We start from the raw sequence: 20,088 nt of genomic DNA on the forward strand, positions 1-20,088 counted from the left end.
TTTGAGATTTGACGATTCGCATGGCTGTAAAATAGATATTTTTGGGGATAAAGTAATATTTAGTCCTTCAAATTGGTAATTGTTTTCAATTTTATCTTTGAATTTATTTTTTGAGTCTATATTAATCTTGAAACTTGATATTTTTTTTAATTTGGTCCTAGAGTTCTAAATTAACCGAGCTTAAATAAATGGGCCTCCATTAATGCTAGTTTATATACTTTTACGCTTGTTCGTGTTCAGTTCATATTTGTTAATAATTTCAAAAAAAAATTTACGTTCATTTATTTAAAATTATACGTGTTCACGTTCATTTGTTTAACTTAAACGAACATGAGACAAACACGAACATATTCATTTTTTTGTATACTTTAGTTCATGTTAGTATCAAAACTTGATAATTTTTCTCAATTTGATCCCTGAACCTGGATTCCGATAAAATTTTCCTTTTTAAAAAAAAAATATAATTTGGAAAATACAAGAAAATTTAAAATTTGTATTTAAAAAATTTATGTGATGATATGATATAATTTTAGAGTGTCATGTCATTATACTTTAACGGAATTCAATCTTAGAGATCAAATGGGTTCATATTAAAAAATATATATTGGAATAAATAATTTGATTTTTTTTTATAAAAATGCCGAACATTATTCATAGTCCCTCCCAAGTCCCAACCCTTAAAATAGAAGAATAAATGTATTTCAACACACTTAAACTTACGTCCTCTAAAATAGACAAAAATATCAATATGAACCGAACTAGGACTTAGTCAACAATAATTTATTAGTTTTTAAATAAAAATTTCATCTATATAAATTAACATAAATTATTAATTTATTGATTTATTGATTTTCAAGTTAATGATTTAGTGTCAGTTTTTTTTATTGTATTCAATAGTTAGACTAACTTCTTAATTTACATAAATTACAAGGACTAAATTTTGACAAATAAATTTATAATTTGACCCAAAGACTAGGGTCTTTTTCAGCACAAAGAAAAACTAGGGCCTTTTTTATTTAAGTGCAAAAATGCTTAAATTTTAGATTTAAATTTTTATATTCTAATTTAGTGTAACTTGATTTTTATTTTTATAACATCATTAAGTAGTCCAAATAGTTAATTCGAGTTAAAACGTTTTTGTGAATTTTTCATTAAAAACACTCTTAATTCATCGTACATGGATTTTCTTGTGATGAAATAAATATTTAAAAAATATTTGCATCTGCATTTTAACTAGAATAATTAAATATGTTAATTATTTGGACTAACAAGTGATATTATAAAAATAAAAAAAATTAAATTATAGTAAATTAAAGTATATAAACCAAATCCTAAATTGAGCATGGTAGAGGGACCAAAATCAGAATTTGACCTCCATGTAGCGAGTAACTTTTTGGATAAAACAGTCTTTGAACTTTTCCTACATTTATCCTTTTGTTCACATTAATCTCGAAACTTGACATTTTTCCCAATTTAACAAATGGAATTAGATTTCATTAAAATATAATGATGTGATGCAATTATATTTTTATTTTTTTAGTTTTATATAATTTTTAAAAGTATTCAAGTAATAATATGATATAATTTCAGAATTTTGCATCATCACATCTTAACGAAATTTGAGTCCAAGAATTAAATTAAAAAAATTACCAAAATTAAATATTAAATATTGCTTTATTTTTTTTAAACTTTATTTTGGGTTTTATTTTTAGTAAAATTGTAATTTAATTATACCTTTATGTTTAGAACAAAATAGCAACATGTTGTTTTTTCTCCTTTAAACCAATTATCTATTTTTAAAAATTCAAGCTTCTGACATAGATAATAATAAAAATTGGGATTTTAGAGCCGTTCATTTTACCATGCAATGCAGACATTACACACGACAAAAAAAAGACACTAGCTAATTAATAATTTTTATGTTTTATTGCAATAAAATATTCGGTGGATGAGTAACTCGGTACATGGAAACAAGGACGAATCTAAAAAATTACTTTTTGAGGTTAAAAATAAATCATAAATTTTTAGAGAGATTAAAGTGTAATTTTATTATTATATTAAATTATAATTTTATAAATTTTAAGGGGATCAAAAGGCATATTTACCATTTTGCATAACTAAAAGAAAAAAACACACACTTCATTTTGGCATTTTTCCAACATTTAGGCATATTTTCAAGCACTTAATATGCAACAATTTGTACTAATTATAGCAATACCATGTATGAAGTTAGAAAGGTCAAATTCTACTATTAGTGGTTATGGATTTAATCATTAACTTTATTTTGGTCAATTTTAATCCTACATTTTTTAAATTTTATAATTTCAATCTTAAACCAATGGTAATAGTTAGTTGTATTTGGTTAATATCTGATATTAGTCATATACTATTCGTAAAGTTGTATATTTAGTCTATATTCTTTAATTTTATCATGTTTAATCCTTATATTTTTCGAAATTTAAAATTTTAGTATTCGTGCAAGCATCAACCATTAAATTCATTAATTGACTTTTTTGTGAGTAATATGTGAAAATATCAAGTTGACATAATTTTATAATGAGACAATAGTTTAACATATAAGGTTTTGGAAATACTAGATTTTAAAGAATTTAACCGCTACGGTTTGGACAAGACTGAAATAAAGACTAAAAATGACCAAATTAATGTACAAAAACTAAATCTACAACTTATGTGTAGACCTAGGGGTGAGCAAAATCCAATTCGATTCGAAAAACTCGATAAAAAATTCAAATTTTGAATTAAATAGTTCGAGTTATTTGTGTTAATTGAGTTATTCGGATCAACTCGAATAAAAAATTAATTTTTTTGATTTAACTCGAATATGAATTACATAATTCAAGTTCTCCCAAAATCCAAATAAGAAAAGGCGAAACTACGTCGTTTTGATAAATGTTTACTTTTTCTAATGTTAAAAGTCAAAACTATCAAGTTAACAGGCAAAATTCTGATGTTTTGATAATTATTTACTCATTAAATTAAAAGGTAAAACAATTATATTGTTTATGTAATTAAATAATTTTGTACTTCGTATACTAATTAAATAATCGGTCCATGTAAACACAACATTAAGTATAAATAATATGATTCGTTAACTCGACTCGACTTAACTCGAATAAAAAATAAGTCCCGTTTAAAAAAGGGCTAGGCCGAGGGTAAGGCTTTTTTGGCCTGGGTCCGGCCCGAATTCATTAAAGGACAAAAAAATATATTTTTTTAATATTATTTTCTTATTGTTTTCTCCTTATTTTGCTACCATTTTACTATTGTGTTGCTACTATTTTGTATAAAACTTATTTTATTGTTAATTTTGTTATTATTTCTATCTTAGTGCTATTTAAGTATAGATATTTTTTAAAATTTATTTTAAATTTGTTGGGAAATATTTATTTTGATGTTTTTAGTATTTTTGATGTTTTATATATATTTTAAAATTATATAAAAATTAATATAAAATTAATATGGGCGGATCGGGTCGGGTCGGGCCGGATTTTAACATTTTTATCCGGTTTAGGCCCATTTTTAGAGTCAAACTGAGTTTGAACCTAGCAAACGAGCCTAAAATTTTAATTGAGCATGACCCGGCCGGTCCGATCCATGCATACCTCTACTTTTATGTAATCTATAAACTAATAACAAAATTTAATGGAAAGAAAAATAGCCAATGGACACCATCACATGAGAGAAAGGAAAGCATAATCACGGATGGAGAAGCATACAAATAAGGTTAGGCAAATGGCTATCCTTCCTTTTTCTCCTTTAAAACAATATCTCTTTATCCATGTATCCCATTCATGGACTCACTCTCAACCCACAAATAACAATTAAAAATTTTCACCATTTTTTTTCCATTTATTTGCTTTCGATAGATTAAAGAATAAAAAAATGGTATATGTGTTATATTTTTGTTTATTTATTTATTTTCTTTTTATGTTATAATTGTAACAAAAACGATGTAATTCATCAATGATACATCGATGTAATGACAATATTAAAATTCTAGTAATTGTAAAATTTTAGATTCGAGTTCTATCCAATATAAATGCATGAGTTCTCGTTCAAATTTATTCTATCTAAGAGCTAGATAGTTTGTCTGACTCAACTTGGGTCGACTTAGATTTGGACGAGGAAATTTTAATTTGAAGCCAATCCTATAGGCTCAATTTATCATTTATTAAATAAGAGTTAACTTTTATTTAAATTTGATTTAAAAAATATAAAAATTAATAGATATTTTTATTATTAGTATTAAATAAATAATGAGTTTGGACTAATTGATCAGAATGAATCAAAAAAGGCTTAGATAAAAAAAATAAAAATTTTAGAATTATAATCTAATCCGTAAATATATCTAAGCTTCGACAGTAAATAAATAAAACATTATAGTGTTTATACACACAAATTACACACTTATTTTATTATTTATCTCATATTAATTTTATTTCTCATATTTTTTTATTATTTAATCTCAAATTTACTAAAATGAGCTCTCACCTATTCCCCACCATCTCTTTCATTCCAACCATCATTTCACATGCTTTTGCCTTTTCTCTTGCAATTCCTTTAGGATATGTATACCTTTTTCTCTTTGTCCTTCTCCCTCAAGACAAAGGTACACCCATTTTTTGTTTCTTGCATATGGTACGTTATATGGTTAGAAATTACAAAAGAACTCACTCTTTTCGGTGAAAGCTAATATATCTTTCGTATTTATTTTACGGTCTATGAAGATTAATTTTTTTAAAATTTTCGGACAATATCATCTCTAAAATTTAAATCTAAATTCTCTTTTTAAAAATATAATATGCCTTATCACTGCAATCTGTTTGATACAAATCTAAATTCTTTTCATATATATACTATCATGGGACAAAAATTCCTGCACAATATTTAGCTAAAAGGAAAATGCCCAATTAGATCCATTAGTTCTAAATATATTAGCTAAAATACAAAATATATGAGAAAAGAAGGACCAATAAAAGAAAAAGGTTAGAGATAGAGAAAGAAAGCAACTATGCTATTGTGGTATACAATTGGGGACCAAAAGTGACAAAAAGATGTAACATTTGCCTACTTTCATTTTTGGCCAACAACATTTGCCTACTTTTAGTGCAGTAATATCATCTAAAAATTTTGATAAAATCTATATATTCTAATAAAATATATTTCATGTTAAAAGCATATGCCAAATTGACAAGTTGATAAATAATTGGAAATTTTAATAGTATTAAATTGGACCAATATTACGTGTAAATATTTAAGTATTTGGTCAATAAGATTGTTATCTCATCTAGGTGTCCGAGGTTATATCATTAAACTACCTCGATAAGATTGTTGTTACTCGACGTTAATCAATCAATCGAGTTACATTGTTGAACTAACAAATGACGATTAAATGACAAAGCTACCAATCAAGGAAAGCTGAAGCTCTAAGCCTTTCCCTCGACCTGTTTCGCTCATCAGCTCTCTTACTCCTTACTGTTTCTCCACCTCTATTTCCTCCATTGACGACTCGAGTGAAATCACGAAACAACCTACATCCATGTTTACCCCACAATAGATCTTACGAAACTAAAAGATTAAAGAAAAAAAAACTATGTACGAATGGTGGCCAATCTTTTGCCAAAGTTATAAAAGCAAAGGCGTATGTAGTTTTTGGCATTGCCAACTAGCAAAGTTTGGCTGTTGTTGGCTTTGGAGACTTATAGCTCATACAAGTTCACGTGATTTCCTTTCTTTAAGGGTTTTTAATTTTTGTTTTCTTTCTATTTCACTCACTACATATAATTTCTCTATATCTATATATATTTCCTACTTCATTGCAGATAGATTTACACATTAGCAATGGATTCCACTAAAATCTCAGCTCTTCTTTTTATTTGCATGCTTTTCATTTCCTCAGCTACTCCAGTTCTTGGTTGTCGTTCATGTCGTAAAGCACATCCCAAGGCTAAGCCTATTAAAAAGCCCCATCCTGTGAAACCCCCAATCCATGTAAAACCACCGGTTACAGTCCCTCCGGTCACTGTCCCACCAGTGACAGTCCCTCCAATAGTAAAACCACCAGTTACAGTCCCACCAGTGACTGTTCCTCCTGTGAAGCCACCAGTTGAACTCCCTCCGATTGCAAAACCACCCATTACAGTCCCACCAGTGACTGTTCCTCCTGTAAAGCCACCTGTTGAACTCCCTCCGATTGCAAAACCACCCATTACAGTCCCACCAGTGACTGTTCCTCCTGTGAAGCCACCAGTTGAACTCCCTCCGATTGCAAAACCACCCATTACAGTCCCACCAGTGACTGTTCCTCCTGTAAAGCCACCTGTTGATCTCCCTCCAATTGCTAAGCCACCCATTACGGTTCCACCAGTGACCATCCCTCCAGTGACTGTTCCTCCTGTTAAGCCACCTGTTGATCTCCCTCCAATTGCAAAGCCACCCATTACAGTTCCACCAGTGACTGTTCCTCCTGTGAAGCCACCAGTTGAGCTCCCTCCAATTGCAAAGCCACCCATTACAGTCCCACCAGTGACTGTTCCTCCTGTGAAGCCACCAGTTGACCTCCCTCCAATTGCAAAACCGCCCATCACAGTCCCTCCAGTGACCCTCCCAGTCCCTCCAGTTACTGTCCCTCCAGTGACTGTTCCTCCTGTAAAGCCACCAGTTGACCTCCCTCCAATTGCAAAACCACCCATCACAGTCCCACCAGTGACTGTTCCTCCTGTGAAGCCACCAGTTGACCTCCCTCCAATTGCAAAACCACCCATCACAGTCCCTCCAGTAACTGTCCCTCCAGTGACTGTTCCTCCCGTAAAGCCACCAGTTGACCTCCCTCCAATTGCAAAACCACCCATCGCAGTCCCACCAGTGACCGTCCCAGTCCCACCAGTGACTGTTCCTCCTGTGAAACCACCTATCAACCTTCCCCCAGTAACAGTGCCACCAGTTACTAACCCACCAAGTGGGAAACCCTGCCCACCTCCACCATCAACCAGGGCCACTTGCCCCATCGACACACTGAAGTTGGGTGCTTGTGTGGACCTACTAGGAGGGGCTGTCCACGTTGGTGTCGGTGACCCTGTCGTAAATGCATGCTGCCCGGTCCTTAAGGGACTTGTTGAACTCGAAGCTGCTGTGTGCTTATGCACCACCCTCAAGCTCAAACTCCTCAATCTCAAGATTTATGCACCCATTGCTCTTCAGCTTCTCATCAGTTGTGGGAAAACTCCCCCTCCCGGTTACACTTGCTCTCTCTAGACCTAAGTTAAGCACTTTCATCACTTCATCACTTCATCACAGACACACAATTTATTGTGTGTGTGTACATACGTATGCATGCATGCTTTTCTTTAGGTTGGATTTTCCCACTAGAATGCAAATAGGTCAAATTCAGTTTTTAGTTCCTATACAATGCTCAAATTTAAGATTTAGTCACCGTATTTTAATTTGATATATATATAATTTAATCACTTTATTTTTATAATTGTTATTAGTTAGTCTAAATAATTAATATTATTAGCTATTTCGACTAAAATGCTTGTGGATTTTTCTTGAAAACACTTCTTCCAACAACAAAAAAAATTCATGTCACCATGATGAGTTGGAAAGGATATTCCATAACATTGTTTAAATTGAAATGGGTAACAATGTTACTGTTTGGATTAAGTAATGACATTATAAAAATAAGTAGATTGAAATATGTCAAATTAAAGTATAATGACACACCAATAAATGTTGGGTGCAGTGGTACAATATATTATACTCTCAAAAAGAGAAATCATGGTTAAATTTTAGAGGCGATATTATTAGGAGAGTCAACACAAGCCCCGAAAAAGCAGCTGTCTTCATGGACCATAAAATAAAAATTGAAGATAACTTGATTTATATAAAAGAAAGACTAAATCCTAAATTTAAACTTTGTAGAGGGGCCATTTGACCTTAAAAATACAATATACTCATTGAATTCCATGTCGTACGGATTTTGCAGGTTGGTAGGTTCTTATGACGAAATAGGACAAATGAGAGGATATCACCATTTTATCAATTGAATTGGAAAGCTATGCTGGCTAGGCTCTTATATATTTTTAATACCAATTCTTTTTTTAGTTATTTTTAAAGATTATTGCAGGTGTGTTTATTTTTAAAAAGAAAAACAGTGTTATTTGGTATCGGTTAACTCTTGAGTTATTTGTAATTTTATATTTAAATGGATGTTTTGAATTGTTGCTAATTGATTTTTAATCAAATGCTTAAAATTGTATCGATACATCCTATACATGTTACATATATACAGTACGATATTATTTGTGGCAGGGTAAAAAAAAGTTTTGGGGAGTAAAAATTAAATTGTATTTTTTTATGATAGTAAAAATATAATTTTATCATTTTAATAACTTATATTTTATTATTTTAAAGGATTAAATCAAATTTGTATTATTTTTAGGGTTAAAATATAATTTTATTGTTATTAATTTAAAATTTTATATATTATAAAGGATCTAAATTGAAATTTTACCATTTTGATAGCATTCGCTCCGCCACTGTTACCATCGTTATTTTATGATATCAACATCTTTTTTATTTTTATTGTTATATAATAAAATATTCAACTTCAACTGTAAGTATATAATGTCCGGGTGGAAGCCCCCTCCGTCGGGCTTCGTTAAATTTAATGTTGATGCTGCTGTGATCAGCCTTTCGGGGATCGGTAGGATTGGAGGTTTACTGCATAACTCGAGTAGCAAAATTCTTATACCTTTTTCTAAGAACATTGGTGAAACTGAGCTTGCGATGACAGGGTTACTCGCTGTCAAGGAGGTTTTGTGCATATTTAAAGCTTCGTCATGGTTTCAGTCGCATGAGTTGATGGTGGAATCAGACTGCTCAAATGTAGTTAAGTGGGTGCAGCTGTTTAATAGTCTCAGTTTTGATGGAGTTGGTGCGACGTAAGATACTAATCGGAAGTTGCCTTTGCTGCTATAGACTTGATCAGGGTTCGATTTTTGTGAAATAAAAAGTTCAAGGATTAAAATTACGACAAATTAAAATAAATAACCAAGTTCCCAATTATTGTAAAATAGAGATGAAATTCAATTTATCGCAAAAAGCCTTAACTTATTCTTACAATATTATAGTTTGTTATTTTGTGTTTTTTAACTCTTTTTACCATCGATTTACTTTACCAATTTACTTTACCCTGACGGATGGTAATAACATTGATTACATTTGCAACTAACAAAAACAGATAAGAGTTTTATCTGCTCTCAAGGAAATGATAACCACAAGGGGCATTTGGAAGAATACAGCATCAATAGAAAATGGCTAGCTGTAAGGTTGAAGGGGACCAAGTTTTTAAGTTATGGCACATGAACCTCGTTTGTCTCTATGTTCTGCAATAACATGTGGTGTGTGTTGAAATGGCCCTATACATATATATCATTAAATCTCAAACAATCAACTAAAAGGTATATGCAGATTAAGTTTTAACGCCGTTAGTATCTGCATTGTTGCCAATACAGGAGAACGTGGGTTTGAGTGCGTTGAAGTGCATTATCCTCTTAGTTATAAGTTGAAAACGAGTTATGAGTAGTTCTAAGTATTGCATATATATATAAAAGCAAGATATATTGACAGATTAAATACATCGAAAATTTAAGAAAAAAAATTAGACATATCTATTTCTAACACATATTCATATCCAATGTTATTAGTCGGTCCAAGTATGTTGTGATTTGGGCTCTTAACTGAAGTTATTTTGTTGTTTTTAACTTGTAATATTCAAAATGATTGAATAAATAAATATTTATGCGCGATTATTTAATATCTTTTGTATGAATGTTTTTAATGTTTTGTATATAAACAAAATGTACAAGTAGATATTAAGTTACGGTCTATCTAAAGTTTAACAATATTTAGTCACTTAAATGATCAGATTTTAATGCAAGAAAATTGTGAATTTGTTGATTTTACCTTCCAAATTTTTGTTAGCTAAACTCTGCGTAACCAGACCATCACTGTTTTATGCTTCGTTGTAGTCTTTTTTATTGCTATTTTGTTATCAACATTGGAATCCTTATTCAATAAAGTTTGATTATGTAATTCGGAAACATTCTATATTTGCGGTGTCTTATTCAGAGAGTAACTCACTCTAATAAAAACTATATGATAAAAATTTTCAATAAAAAAATATTAAAAATAATAAATAGGTAAGAATTATTTATTAATAATTAATATATTTAGTTTAATAAATAGATAGAAATTACTTATCACGTAATAAAGAATACATTCAATTCAATTATATATATATTCAAAGGAAAATATAAATAGGCTAATAAGGGTCTTGCCCATAGGTCGAGTCAAACCATAACCCTTCAAAAAAAGTTGAATTATCTTGATTCGATATATAGCTCATTTTTAGTATTTTTATATTTCAAAAGGAAAATTATTTGGCAAATTGTTAGTGGAGTTTTTAGACCCCATAAGTAGGATCGAGGAGCTGAGTGTCTTATAGAAGTATAGAAAAATATTTAGAAAAACAGAGACACATGTAAACTTTTTAAAGCTGCTTGTGGAATAAAAAAAAATACACTATCATTATATCAAATACTCAACCATTTAAAAAATTTTAAAAATTCATGTTAAGATTTATATATCTTTTTATTAACCTGATCTCGGAGGGTTTTGGTCCTTCTACATGCTCTCGAAATTGTATCAAGATTTTAGAATTGTTCATTAATCAGGTTGTCCACGATTGACTTAATTCGAGATATTCATCTTAAATATTATCCAAAATTATTTACATTTATAAATAATTAACATGAACTTGCAAATCAATTTTGAAAATAAAAGATTTTGTTTGCCCAATGCTCGAAACTCTCAATATTATTTTATTTTTTAAAAAATTTCATTATAGATTCTAATTATATATATGCTCTTTTTTGACATAATATCTAAAATTATCCATAACATCTCCCCAACTCATGAATAGGAGAATAATGCGTTTTAGCACACTCAAATTCACGTCATTTTACATTGACAACAATACTCATACCAATTGAGTTAAAATTTAATCCTCGGACCTCTCAAAACTTTTTTTAATATTATAATAAGGTATTTTTTATATTTTAAAACCTATTCTGTAAGTGGTTTATAATAAATTTATCATCCGAGACATGTCCCATAATAATTTTATTATACAATAGAATTATACAAATTTGTGAGTTTAAATAGAATGCTCCAATGGTGTCCGGTCTTTGGGACAAAAAGAGTGTGTCAAAAATAAATTGACAATATAGTACATGCTTTTCCATGCAATTGTCGCCATAATCTTACACGTGGTCTTATCAGTCTGAATTTGTTGGAGAATTAGGGATACCAAAATTAAATAATATTTTTCTCTTCCTTTCTTTCCCTAAAATTAGTAAAAAGAGAAAATATATTAAATAAGAAAATAAATTAGTATTTGATATATTGATAGTGCATTTATTTATTCTACAAGTAATTTTAAAAATTAATGTCTTTTTTTTAAAAATATTTTTAAATATTTTACTATGTCCTGATAAGACACTTGTCAAATCCTTGATCTTACTTGTGAAATCTAAAAACTTCACTCGTAGTATACTAAATATTTTTTCACATCTTATTAGCTTAATACCTGCAAAATAAAAAAAAACAAAAAAATTAAGGGAAAATATTTAGTACACTACCAATGAAATTTTTAAATTCCGCAAATAATGTCAGAGGGTTGACAAATGTCTTATACGAGTTTAGTAAAATATTAAAAAAAGACATGTCACAATTTTTAAGGTTGTTTGTAGAATAAAAATAAGTATACTCCAGGTATACATTTGAAAATATATATAATTTTAAAATATTAAAATATGCTCCAAATTGTTATATTAAAATATTAAATAATATGAGATGACACAATATTAACAATATATGTTGCTATATTTAATTCATTAATTATTTTTAAAATTATTTACATTTACTATTCATGATATTGATGCATTTACATTTATTTTATTTTTAATATATTATTATACGTTATATTTTTATTGAATAAATATTGTGAATATATTTCTTTTCTAAACCATTAATTAATTTAAACAAAAACCAAAATTATAAAAATATTATAATATTAATACACACAAACATCCCGTTGCATGGGAATCCCACTTAGCTTTAAATATTTTAAAAAGGGATAATGTTATATTTTCCCCCTATGCTTTAGCAAAACTTTCAATGTGGTACCTAAAGTTTCTAAATGGCCAATGTGCCCTTTGTATTTTGCTTTTATCATGCCACGTGACAATTTTTACAAAAAAAAAAGATGGCTGTTGAAGATATCTAAATGAGTTTTTTTTAATTTGAAAACGTTTTTCTTTTATATTTTGCCTAGGAAAAAATGGTAAAATTGTTTTAAAGCCCCTTGAGTTGACTTGCCATTTTTTCTAGAAAAGTGACATGTGGTGTAATAAGAGTGATCCTCGTGTCTTGACATGTTAGACATTAATATTGTTAAACTCAAGTACTAGATTAGAAAACGGAATAAAAGCACAGAGGACACATTGAACATTTGAGAATTGTAGGTACCACGTTGAAAATTTTGGTAAAGCACAGGTGGTAAATATGGTATTATCCCTTTTGAAAACACATATAGATGGGCGATTACATATGCCTTAATGTGCTAAACCTTGAGTTCCTTTATGTTGTTGGAATGTTCCATGAAAGTTGACAAATGGTGACAAAATTAGAAGCGTCGCTAAACACCACCTCTCGACAAACCGACCTCCGTCCCGGAAAATACGGGCTGTTCTGTCTCCACATGCTTCCATGTGAACATTATTTTTTTTTGTTTAGTTTTTTAAAAATATCTTAATCGAATCGATTGGATTGTTATATCAGTTTAATCATCAAAATGAGGTTAAACGTTACTTAATCGAGTTGAGAAGTGAATAGATAGAGGATAAAATACAAAAAAAATTGAAAAAAAAAAATTTAGAGTGTATTTAATAAGAAAGAAAATAAAAAAAAGATAATTATTTTTATATTAATACGAATAAGTATTTTAATACAATGCCTACTTTTATACATGACTAGGGGTGAAGGAAAGGTGTAAGTAGTGGCCTTGGCCCCGAAAAATGGTAGATTTGTCATTTAGTCTCTTAATTTTTTATTGAATTACATGTTAGTATAATTATAATATTACATTTTGGTTCCTCCAAAAAATTATATTCATCCATAGACTCTTATAAAATAATTTTCTGATTTCGCCTTGCTCATGACCCTTTTTCATCTCTTAAATTAAAGAAAAATACGTTTAAGTACGCTCGAACTCACGTTTTCCTTATTACTTAGCTAAAATTCAATCCACTATAATAGTTGTATTATTATTATTTAGCAAAAAGAAAAAGTAAAACCTTGATTTGGAAGTTAATCTTAAAGGAGTAGGCAAGAATCTCGGTCCCTCAAAATAAAAAAAATTATTATAAGTGAATTAAATAGAAAAAAATGTATTTGAACTCTTTTTAAAATTTGAAATTAAATTTTCATCTTTCCAAAAATAAAAATTTTATAATTTAATCTCTCGAAAAATTGTAATTTATATAATAAAACTATATTTTACCTCTAAAAATCTATAATTTATAATTCGAACCTTCAAAAGAAAATTGTATTAATCTCGAATTTATAAAGTTTTTACTTGTTAAATAAAAATAAATCTTCCGATGGGGTCCACGTGTTTGCCCCCACTAAAGGTAACAGTCACCATCAGATCCGGCAATAATCATCCCAGCCGCACGTTAATTTATGAACATATATATTGTATTTTAAAATATTATTATTTTTGAATAATATTATTAGCTGGATAATATTATGATAAATAAAATAATATCCCTACATTTGTTACCAAAATCTACATTTTAAATAATAATAGGTTTAGAAAAAAAACCATTAAAATAATTATGGTTTTGGTCCCTCTATAATACTCAAATTAGAATTAGAATTTAATTATTATACTTTATTTAGACATAGTTTTATTTTTTTACTTGTATAATATCATTAGTTGATTTAAATTGTAAATAATGTTAACTTATTTTAGTTAAAATATTGGGATGGATTTTTTTAAAAAACACATTTATATGAATAAAAAAATCATAAACTGGAATCTTTGTTTGCTACTGATGGAGGATTCCTGCAAGATCGTAATGGGGGTGGATTATCGGCTTCAGTTGATATTTGGGCAATTGTGCAGTTCTAGATTCTAAACTTTGGGATATTTTCGATAGATTGAAACTTGTCCTTGATAGGGGTATCGACAGAGTTTTAATTCTGATAGACAGTCTTAAAGCAGTCAACACCATTCAAAAGGGAATAAGCAGAGATACCAACTCTGCTTTGGTAAGAATAATTCATGCATTGTTGAAGCTTTTAAAGCAATGGAGTATACAACATATTCTCCGAGAAGAAAATATGCTTGCAGACGAAATAGTTAAGGTGGTATGAGACAGAAGAACTGGTTTACGTCTACTAGAAGATTCCATCTAGATGACTTCATGTTATTGTTGATTTTTTTTAGTTGTATTTATTTTCACCAAATATATATATAAGGACTATATCTCAAATTTAAACACTATAGAATGACCAAAACTAAATTTAGCCAAAAAATGAATATTCCTTATTTTCATTTATGGGCTCGTGAAATCAATTTAAATTATTATAAATAACAATAATTAAAAATAAATAAAAGCTAGGGTTGAATAAATCTTAAAGACCCATGTCCCAATATTCTTCTAGGGATTGATGCTTAAAAGAGAAAAACTCCCTCATTTTTTCACTATAAATATCCTCCCTACACCCTATAAACTCCTCATTCAACCTCTTTCTTTTTCATTTTCTTTGATCTCATTTCTTTTGCTTTTTTTTTCGCCATTGATGGTTCCTAAGCTTTTAGGGTTTTCATTAAAATGGCGATGATGAGAAGGGAAAAAAAGGGGAAAATATCGAGTATGGTCCTCTTTGTATTCTTCCACAGCTTTCTTGAACTGCAACTACGTCTTAGATGATGCATGTGAGCGGTTTTAAGTATCAATTGCGGTTCAATAAAGCTGTGGGAAGATACAAATAGGGTCAATGGAAAGGATTCAAATGCTTTATTATTGATTCTTTGGCCCCAAAAATGAAAATTTCTTTATATAGTCCCTTTAGTTTTTTAGAAATCACAAATTAAAATAATGGTGAAGTTACACATTGACCCTCTTAAAAAAATTTATATTCATTTCTGGCTCTCCTATGTTTGTGACTCACTCTTCCTCCTAGGTTTGATTATTGCAATAATGTAATTGTTTATACAAGAAAAAATAATAATTTTTTTCATAACCCTAATGAACATTTGTTTTTGGAGTTTTATGGTACTGTAGATCTGATCCAGAGGTGTCCATGCTTGAATTGCCATTTCCTTTTAATTTTTTAATGTTATATTGTATTGTCTATTTCCATCATGTTCTTGTTTTTAAGTTCAAGCAAATCATAGCCATTGTTCCACCAATAATATTTTGTGTATATATATATTATTTGTTTTATTCGTTGTTTGTAGATCCAATCTTATAAATTTGAGTACATTTTCTTTAAATTTACATTCATTTTATTTCGAACCCTCAAAATTCTTCTTTGGATAGTCAGAAGTGAATTATAAATTTTTAGATATTAAAATACAATTTTATCATTATATTAATTGATAATTTTTGAAGGATTAAAGTATAATTTTACCATTTTAAGAGCTAAGAGTCTGTCCATCCATTGTGTCACCTTTGAACATATGAATAGTGAGATAATGATCCTTCAAACACCCTGAATACATATAAAATCTAAAAAATAATGAACATGCTCGTACCGAACACGTACTTATGTATAACATTAAATCTAAGTAATGTATATCATACAACTATTCTATTTTAGGGAGTTAAAAATAAATTATAAATCTTGAAAGAACTAAAATACAATCTTGTCATTATATTAACCTGTAAAATCTGAGCGGCAATTTAACCTTTTTTTTAGGGGCCAAAGCCATTGTCTCCCCCTTATATATGCCCTTGTTTGCATTACATATCAAACCTGGATGAATCATGTTGAGAGTGACCCACTTAAAGATTTTGAAATTTCAGTATTGACAAGTGAGATTCTTTCATTTAAAATTTTATGTCGCAAACGTATTATTACATATGTAATATCATGTTAATTTTGTTAATTGCACATAATATTTATAGAAAAGACATGTTATTTTAGTTAATGAACTTAACTACTATTATTTGAGTCAGGATTAAATATTCAAATTTCGAAAAGTATATTGACTAAAAATGATCAAATTGAAAAAAAAGGAAATTCAAACCAAAACTTACATGACCAGTAGCATAATTTGACCTAACGAAATTAATTGATATCATTCGAGTAAGGATTGAAATTTCAAAATTCGAAAATAAAAAAAATTAAAGTTGACCAAATTCAAAAAATACACGGATTAATAGCATAATTTGACCATATTTTTATATTATACAAATAATTTTCAGCTATATTGAGGACCAAAAGTGTTTATGAACCAAATCAAGACCCGATTCCAAAATATTTTTCAAATTCTATTTTGATTGCTTAAAAAATTTATTTTACTATTTAAAAAATTATTAAAATTAAACATTATAAATATAATTTTAATAATTAAATTGTAATTTAAAAATATCTTTTATTCTTTAAAACCCGAACCTTGTACAGAGCTACCGAGAACATATCCCAAAAACATGCTGCCTTGTCCTGGCAATGGTGGGGGATGTTTCAAAATCAGATCTGATTTTTAGTATTTTTTTTTCCTAAGGTAGTAGAAACTAGAAACAATGGACAAGTTGATCTTACAACAAGACAAACATATAGATATTTGTAACTATCTATTACAGCTATATAAATAGATTTATATTACTAAAAATTTTCATTTTTAGTGAAATATTTGTGCTCAATATTTATGTTATTTAGAGATAATATCTTTTAAGGATATTTTAAATATATAAAAAAATTAATATATTTATATTAAATACATATTTATATCTAATACTTGCGTTTAAATTCAAGTAAATATATAATAGAGATGATATATATTTATATGCTATTGGAGGTAAAAGTATTATAGAAACTCATGTACTAAAAATTAAATTGTATTTCATTTTTTGTCTTTTTTTGTCTACTAAATTAAAGAGCTAATTAGTATTTTTTGTTAATAATTCTATTATTTATATTGTTAAAAACTGACATAACTGATAAAATAATCAGATAATACCTAGTAATGTACCACGTAAATCTCCTATTAATATATAAAACAAATTTTTTACTATAAAAATAAATAAAATTTTAATAAATAATTAATTTACTTTTTCACCTGACATATTTCATTCAATAAAAAAATGTGTTAAATGGAGAATCTAGCTACCACCTATATTGATTGGGTCAAAAAGAGAGGAAGTGTTTTGTCTTTATATAATATTAAATTATTATAGTTCTTTTTGGCATTAAGGAATGGAAAGATGTGATTGCTTTGTGTTTTGTGACTGTCGACTTGAATCATGGTATGCTTAAGGCCACTGTAATCTGCTACAACATTTTGTCTTGTTGCCTGCATTATTTGTAACAGAATCAACCCCTATACCTTACAGAGCGACTCTATTGAGAATTAAAGTATTCAAAGGAGGTGATGGTTGTCAGAGTAAAAAAATTTCATTGAGAGTTTGAACAGATGAATTATGCATAATTACGTACGGTTGGACTTAACCTAATCGTTATGGTTGAGAATACTGTTACTTGAGTTAATATGCAAACCATGCCCAATCCTTCTTAAATTATTCTGAATTTAAGTCTTACATTATATGAGATATGTTTGATGTGTTTTGTATTAAATTTATTTTAGTTATAATTAATTTAATATATATTATTGGGTTGGATTAGAATCTATAAATTAATGTAATTTTATATATTTTTATAATTTTTTTCTTTAATTAATATTTTAATGATTCAACCATTATATTTTATATTTCATTTATATAGATATGTATGTAAGAATTTTGAATTAATTAAAAATATTTAATTTGCATTTAAAAGAAAATTTTCAATCGTTAAATATATATTAATGAAAACGATTTTTTGAATTGATATGATATAGAGATAGAATCAATTCGAAAATTCAAATGCAAAATAATATTAATAATAGAAATATTATGGAAGTGTGGAAAATTACTTAATTCGTCCCCTATATTATTTATGTTTTTATCTTCAACCCCTGCAATTTTAGAACCTTAACAAAGGTTCTGAATTCGTCTCTGCCCGTAACCATTTCTTCTAGGAAAGCCGGTAGAATTCTGGATGATAAAATGATTATGATGATGATGATGATGATGATGATAAAAGCTTACCATAAATGAGAAATGGAGACTCTTTAGTGTTGGTCTTCAATGGAGGCATGTTAAAGACGAAAAACAAGTCCTGAGACGTTGCCATCTTCTCCCACAGCTTTCTTGAGCTCCCATGGTTTCCTCTATCTAAACCTTTGTTAGCTTCATACATACATACATACAAACAAGTACACAAAGAAAGTTCAAGAAAGCTGTGGAAAAGCATGGCCAGAACTTTTAAATTTATCAGAAAATTAAGCTTTTTTTTATGGGATCCTACCCTAAAAATATACAAGGAAGAAGAAGAAGAAGAAGAAGATGGGCATTCACAGTGTTTTCATGGAATACAATATAATCGTTTTATACAAACTTTATTTAAGAGAGAGAGAAGAGGAAGGTATGGAAGATACGGCATGGTTTATAATTTTTGCAATATATTACTAGAGGTGTTTAAAGGTAAGATTGTGCAAGTTTTCAAATATAATAATTTTTTAATTTCAAACCAGTTTAAAATACGGATGTCAAATTTTGTCTAAACACGATCAGACAATGTGTGATTAAAGTTTAATTCATTGACTAACTTGCAGCATTACTACTATATGACAAATTAAACTATTCTCTTTTCCCTTGAAAGCTTAGACGTTAATTGATAAAAATATAGTTTATTTATACAATTTTACATTACAAATCAACTCCTCAATGAACAAGAAAAGTATTCTCACTCTTGTGCACATTAAACCGGAACAAGTCAACTTATATAATTGTGAACGTGTGTGCAGATAAAATGATTTTGTTCAAATTACAATTAATGTGAATATCTAATCCCAAAAGTATATTTTAAATAAGTTTTCAATAAAGAGTATAATCTCGAAAATTTTGTCATGGAAACTTGGATCACTTTGAAAATCCTGGTTACATAATTATTTGGCTTGATTGTTGCCCGAATTATTTAATAAGCTGTCAAAAACTTCATAAATTATCAATAAAAAGTTCAAACAGTTTTGATCTAAACATGTCAATTAAATACGACATTTCTTAGGTTAAAAATGGCTTTGCATCTAGTAGTTGTAAGTGACACTAACACCATGCAAAAATGAACGGATTAATAACCATAATATATTTGGATCTAAACTCAATTATTACCATTCACAACGAAACGAAATTACAATTACAAAGTAATACATCTATGTAGCTATGACCATAAATATATCTAATGCTAGAATGAAATAAATATGAATAAAGTCCACACACATAACGAGACTTAAACTAAAATTAATTTTAAATTAAGAAACTAAATATGTGTATTGAATCGGACATTTATGATCTCTGGGTTTCAACTTTTACTAACACTACAAAGGATTCATTGGTTTGTGCATATAGAATAACTAAATAGTAAGCAAATTATTTTTTTTAAATGAGAAATGCTTGTATTTATGATTTAATATTATTTTTTTAAATGAGAAATGCTTGTATTTATGATTTAATATTTTCTTATAATTCATACCAAGTATGTTATATCGTGTTTGTGGGTAAAAGTATCATGAATGTCGTTATACTAAGAGTCGGAATATATTTTGCTTTCTTTACTAAAAAAAAAAAGGGTAAATACCCTTACAAATATCAAAGAGTAAACTGGTTCTTTTGC

General features: G+C 28.5%; 1 protein-coding gene and 1 long non-coding RNA gene across 2 annotated transcripts; one reads left to right on the forward strand and one right to left on the reverse strand.

Annotated features, from left to right (window-relative positions):
• The first annotated feature begins 5,457 nt into the window (after positions 1-5,457).
• On the forward strand, positions 5,458-8,248 carry LOC121204755 (repetitive proline-rich cell wall protein 2). The gene is made up of 2 exons (XM_041075263.1): positions 5,458-7,282; positions 8,006-8,248. Exon 1 carries the CDS (start codon positions 5,863-5,865, stop codon positions 7,273-7,275), a length of 1,413 nt encoding a protein of 470 aa, XP_040931197.1. The 5' UTR covers positions 5,458-5,862; the 3' UTR covers positions 7,276-7,282; positions 8,006-8,248.
• A 7,637-nt stretch (positions 8,249-15,885) lies between these two features.
• On the reverse strand, positions 15,886-18,831 carry LOC121204756 (uncharacterized). The gene is made up of 2 exons (XR_005899950.1): positions 18,465-18,831; positions 15,886-17,671 (listed from the first exon to the last, which is right to left on the reverse strand). It is a non-coding gene; the product is annotated as an uncharacterized lncRNA (long non-coding RNA).
• Positions 18,832-20,088: the final 1,257 nt, after the last annotated feature.

Source organism: Gossypium hirsutum, chromosome A08 (assembly GCF_007990345.1).
Source record: "Gossypium hirsutum isolate 1008001.06 chromosome A08, Gossypium_hirsutum_v2.1, whole genome shotgun sequence".
NCBI lineage: Eukaryota > Viridiplantae > Streptophyta > Magnoliopsida > Malvales > Malvaceae > Gossypium > Gossypium hirsutum.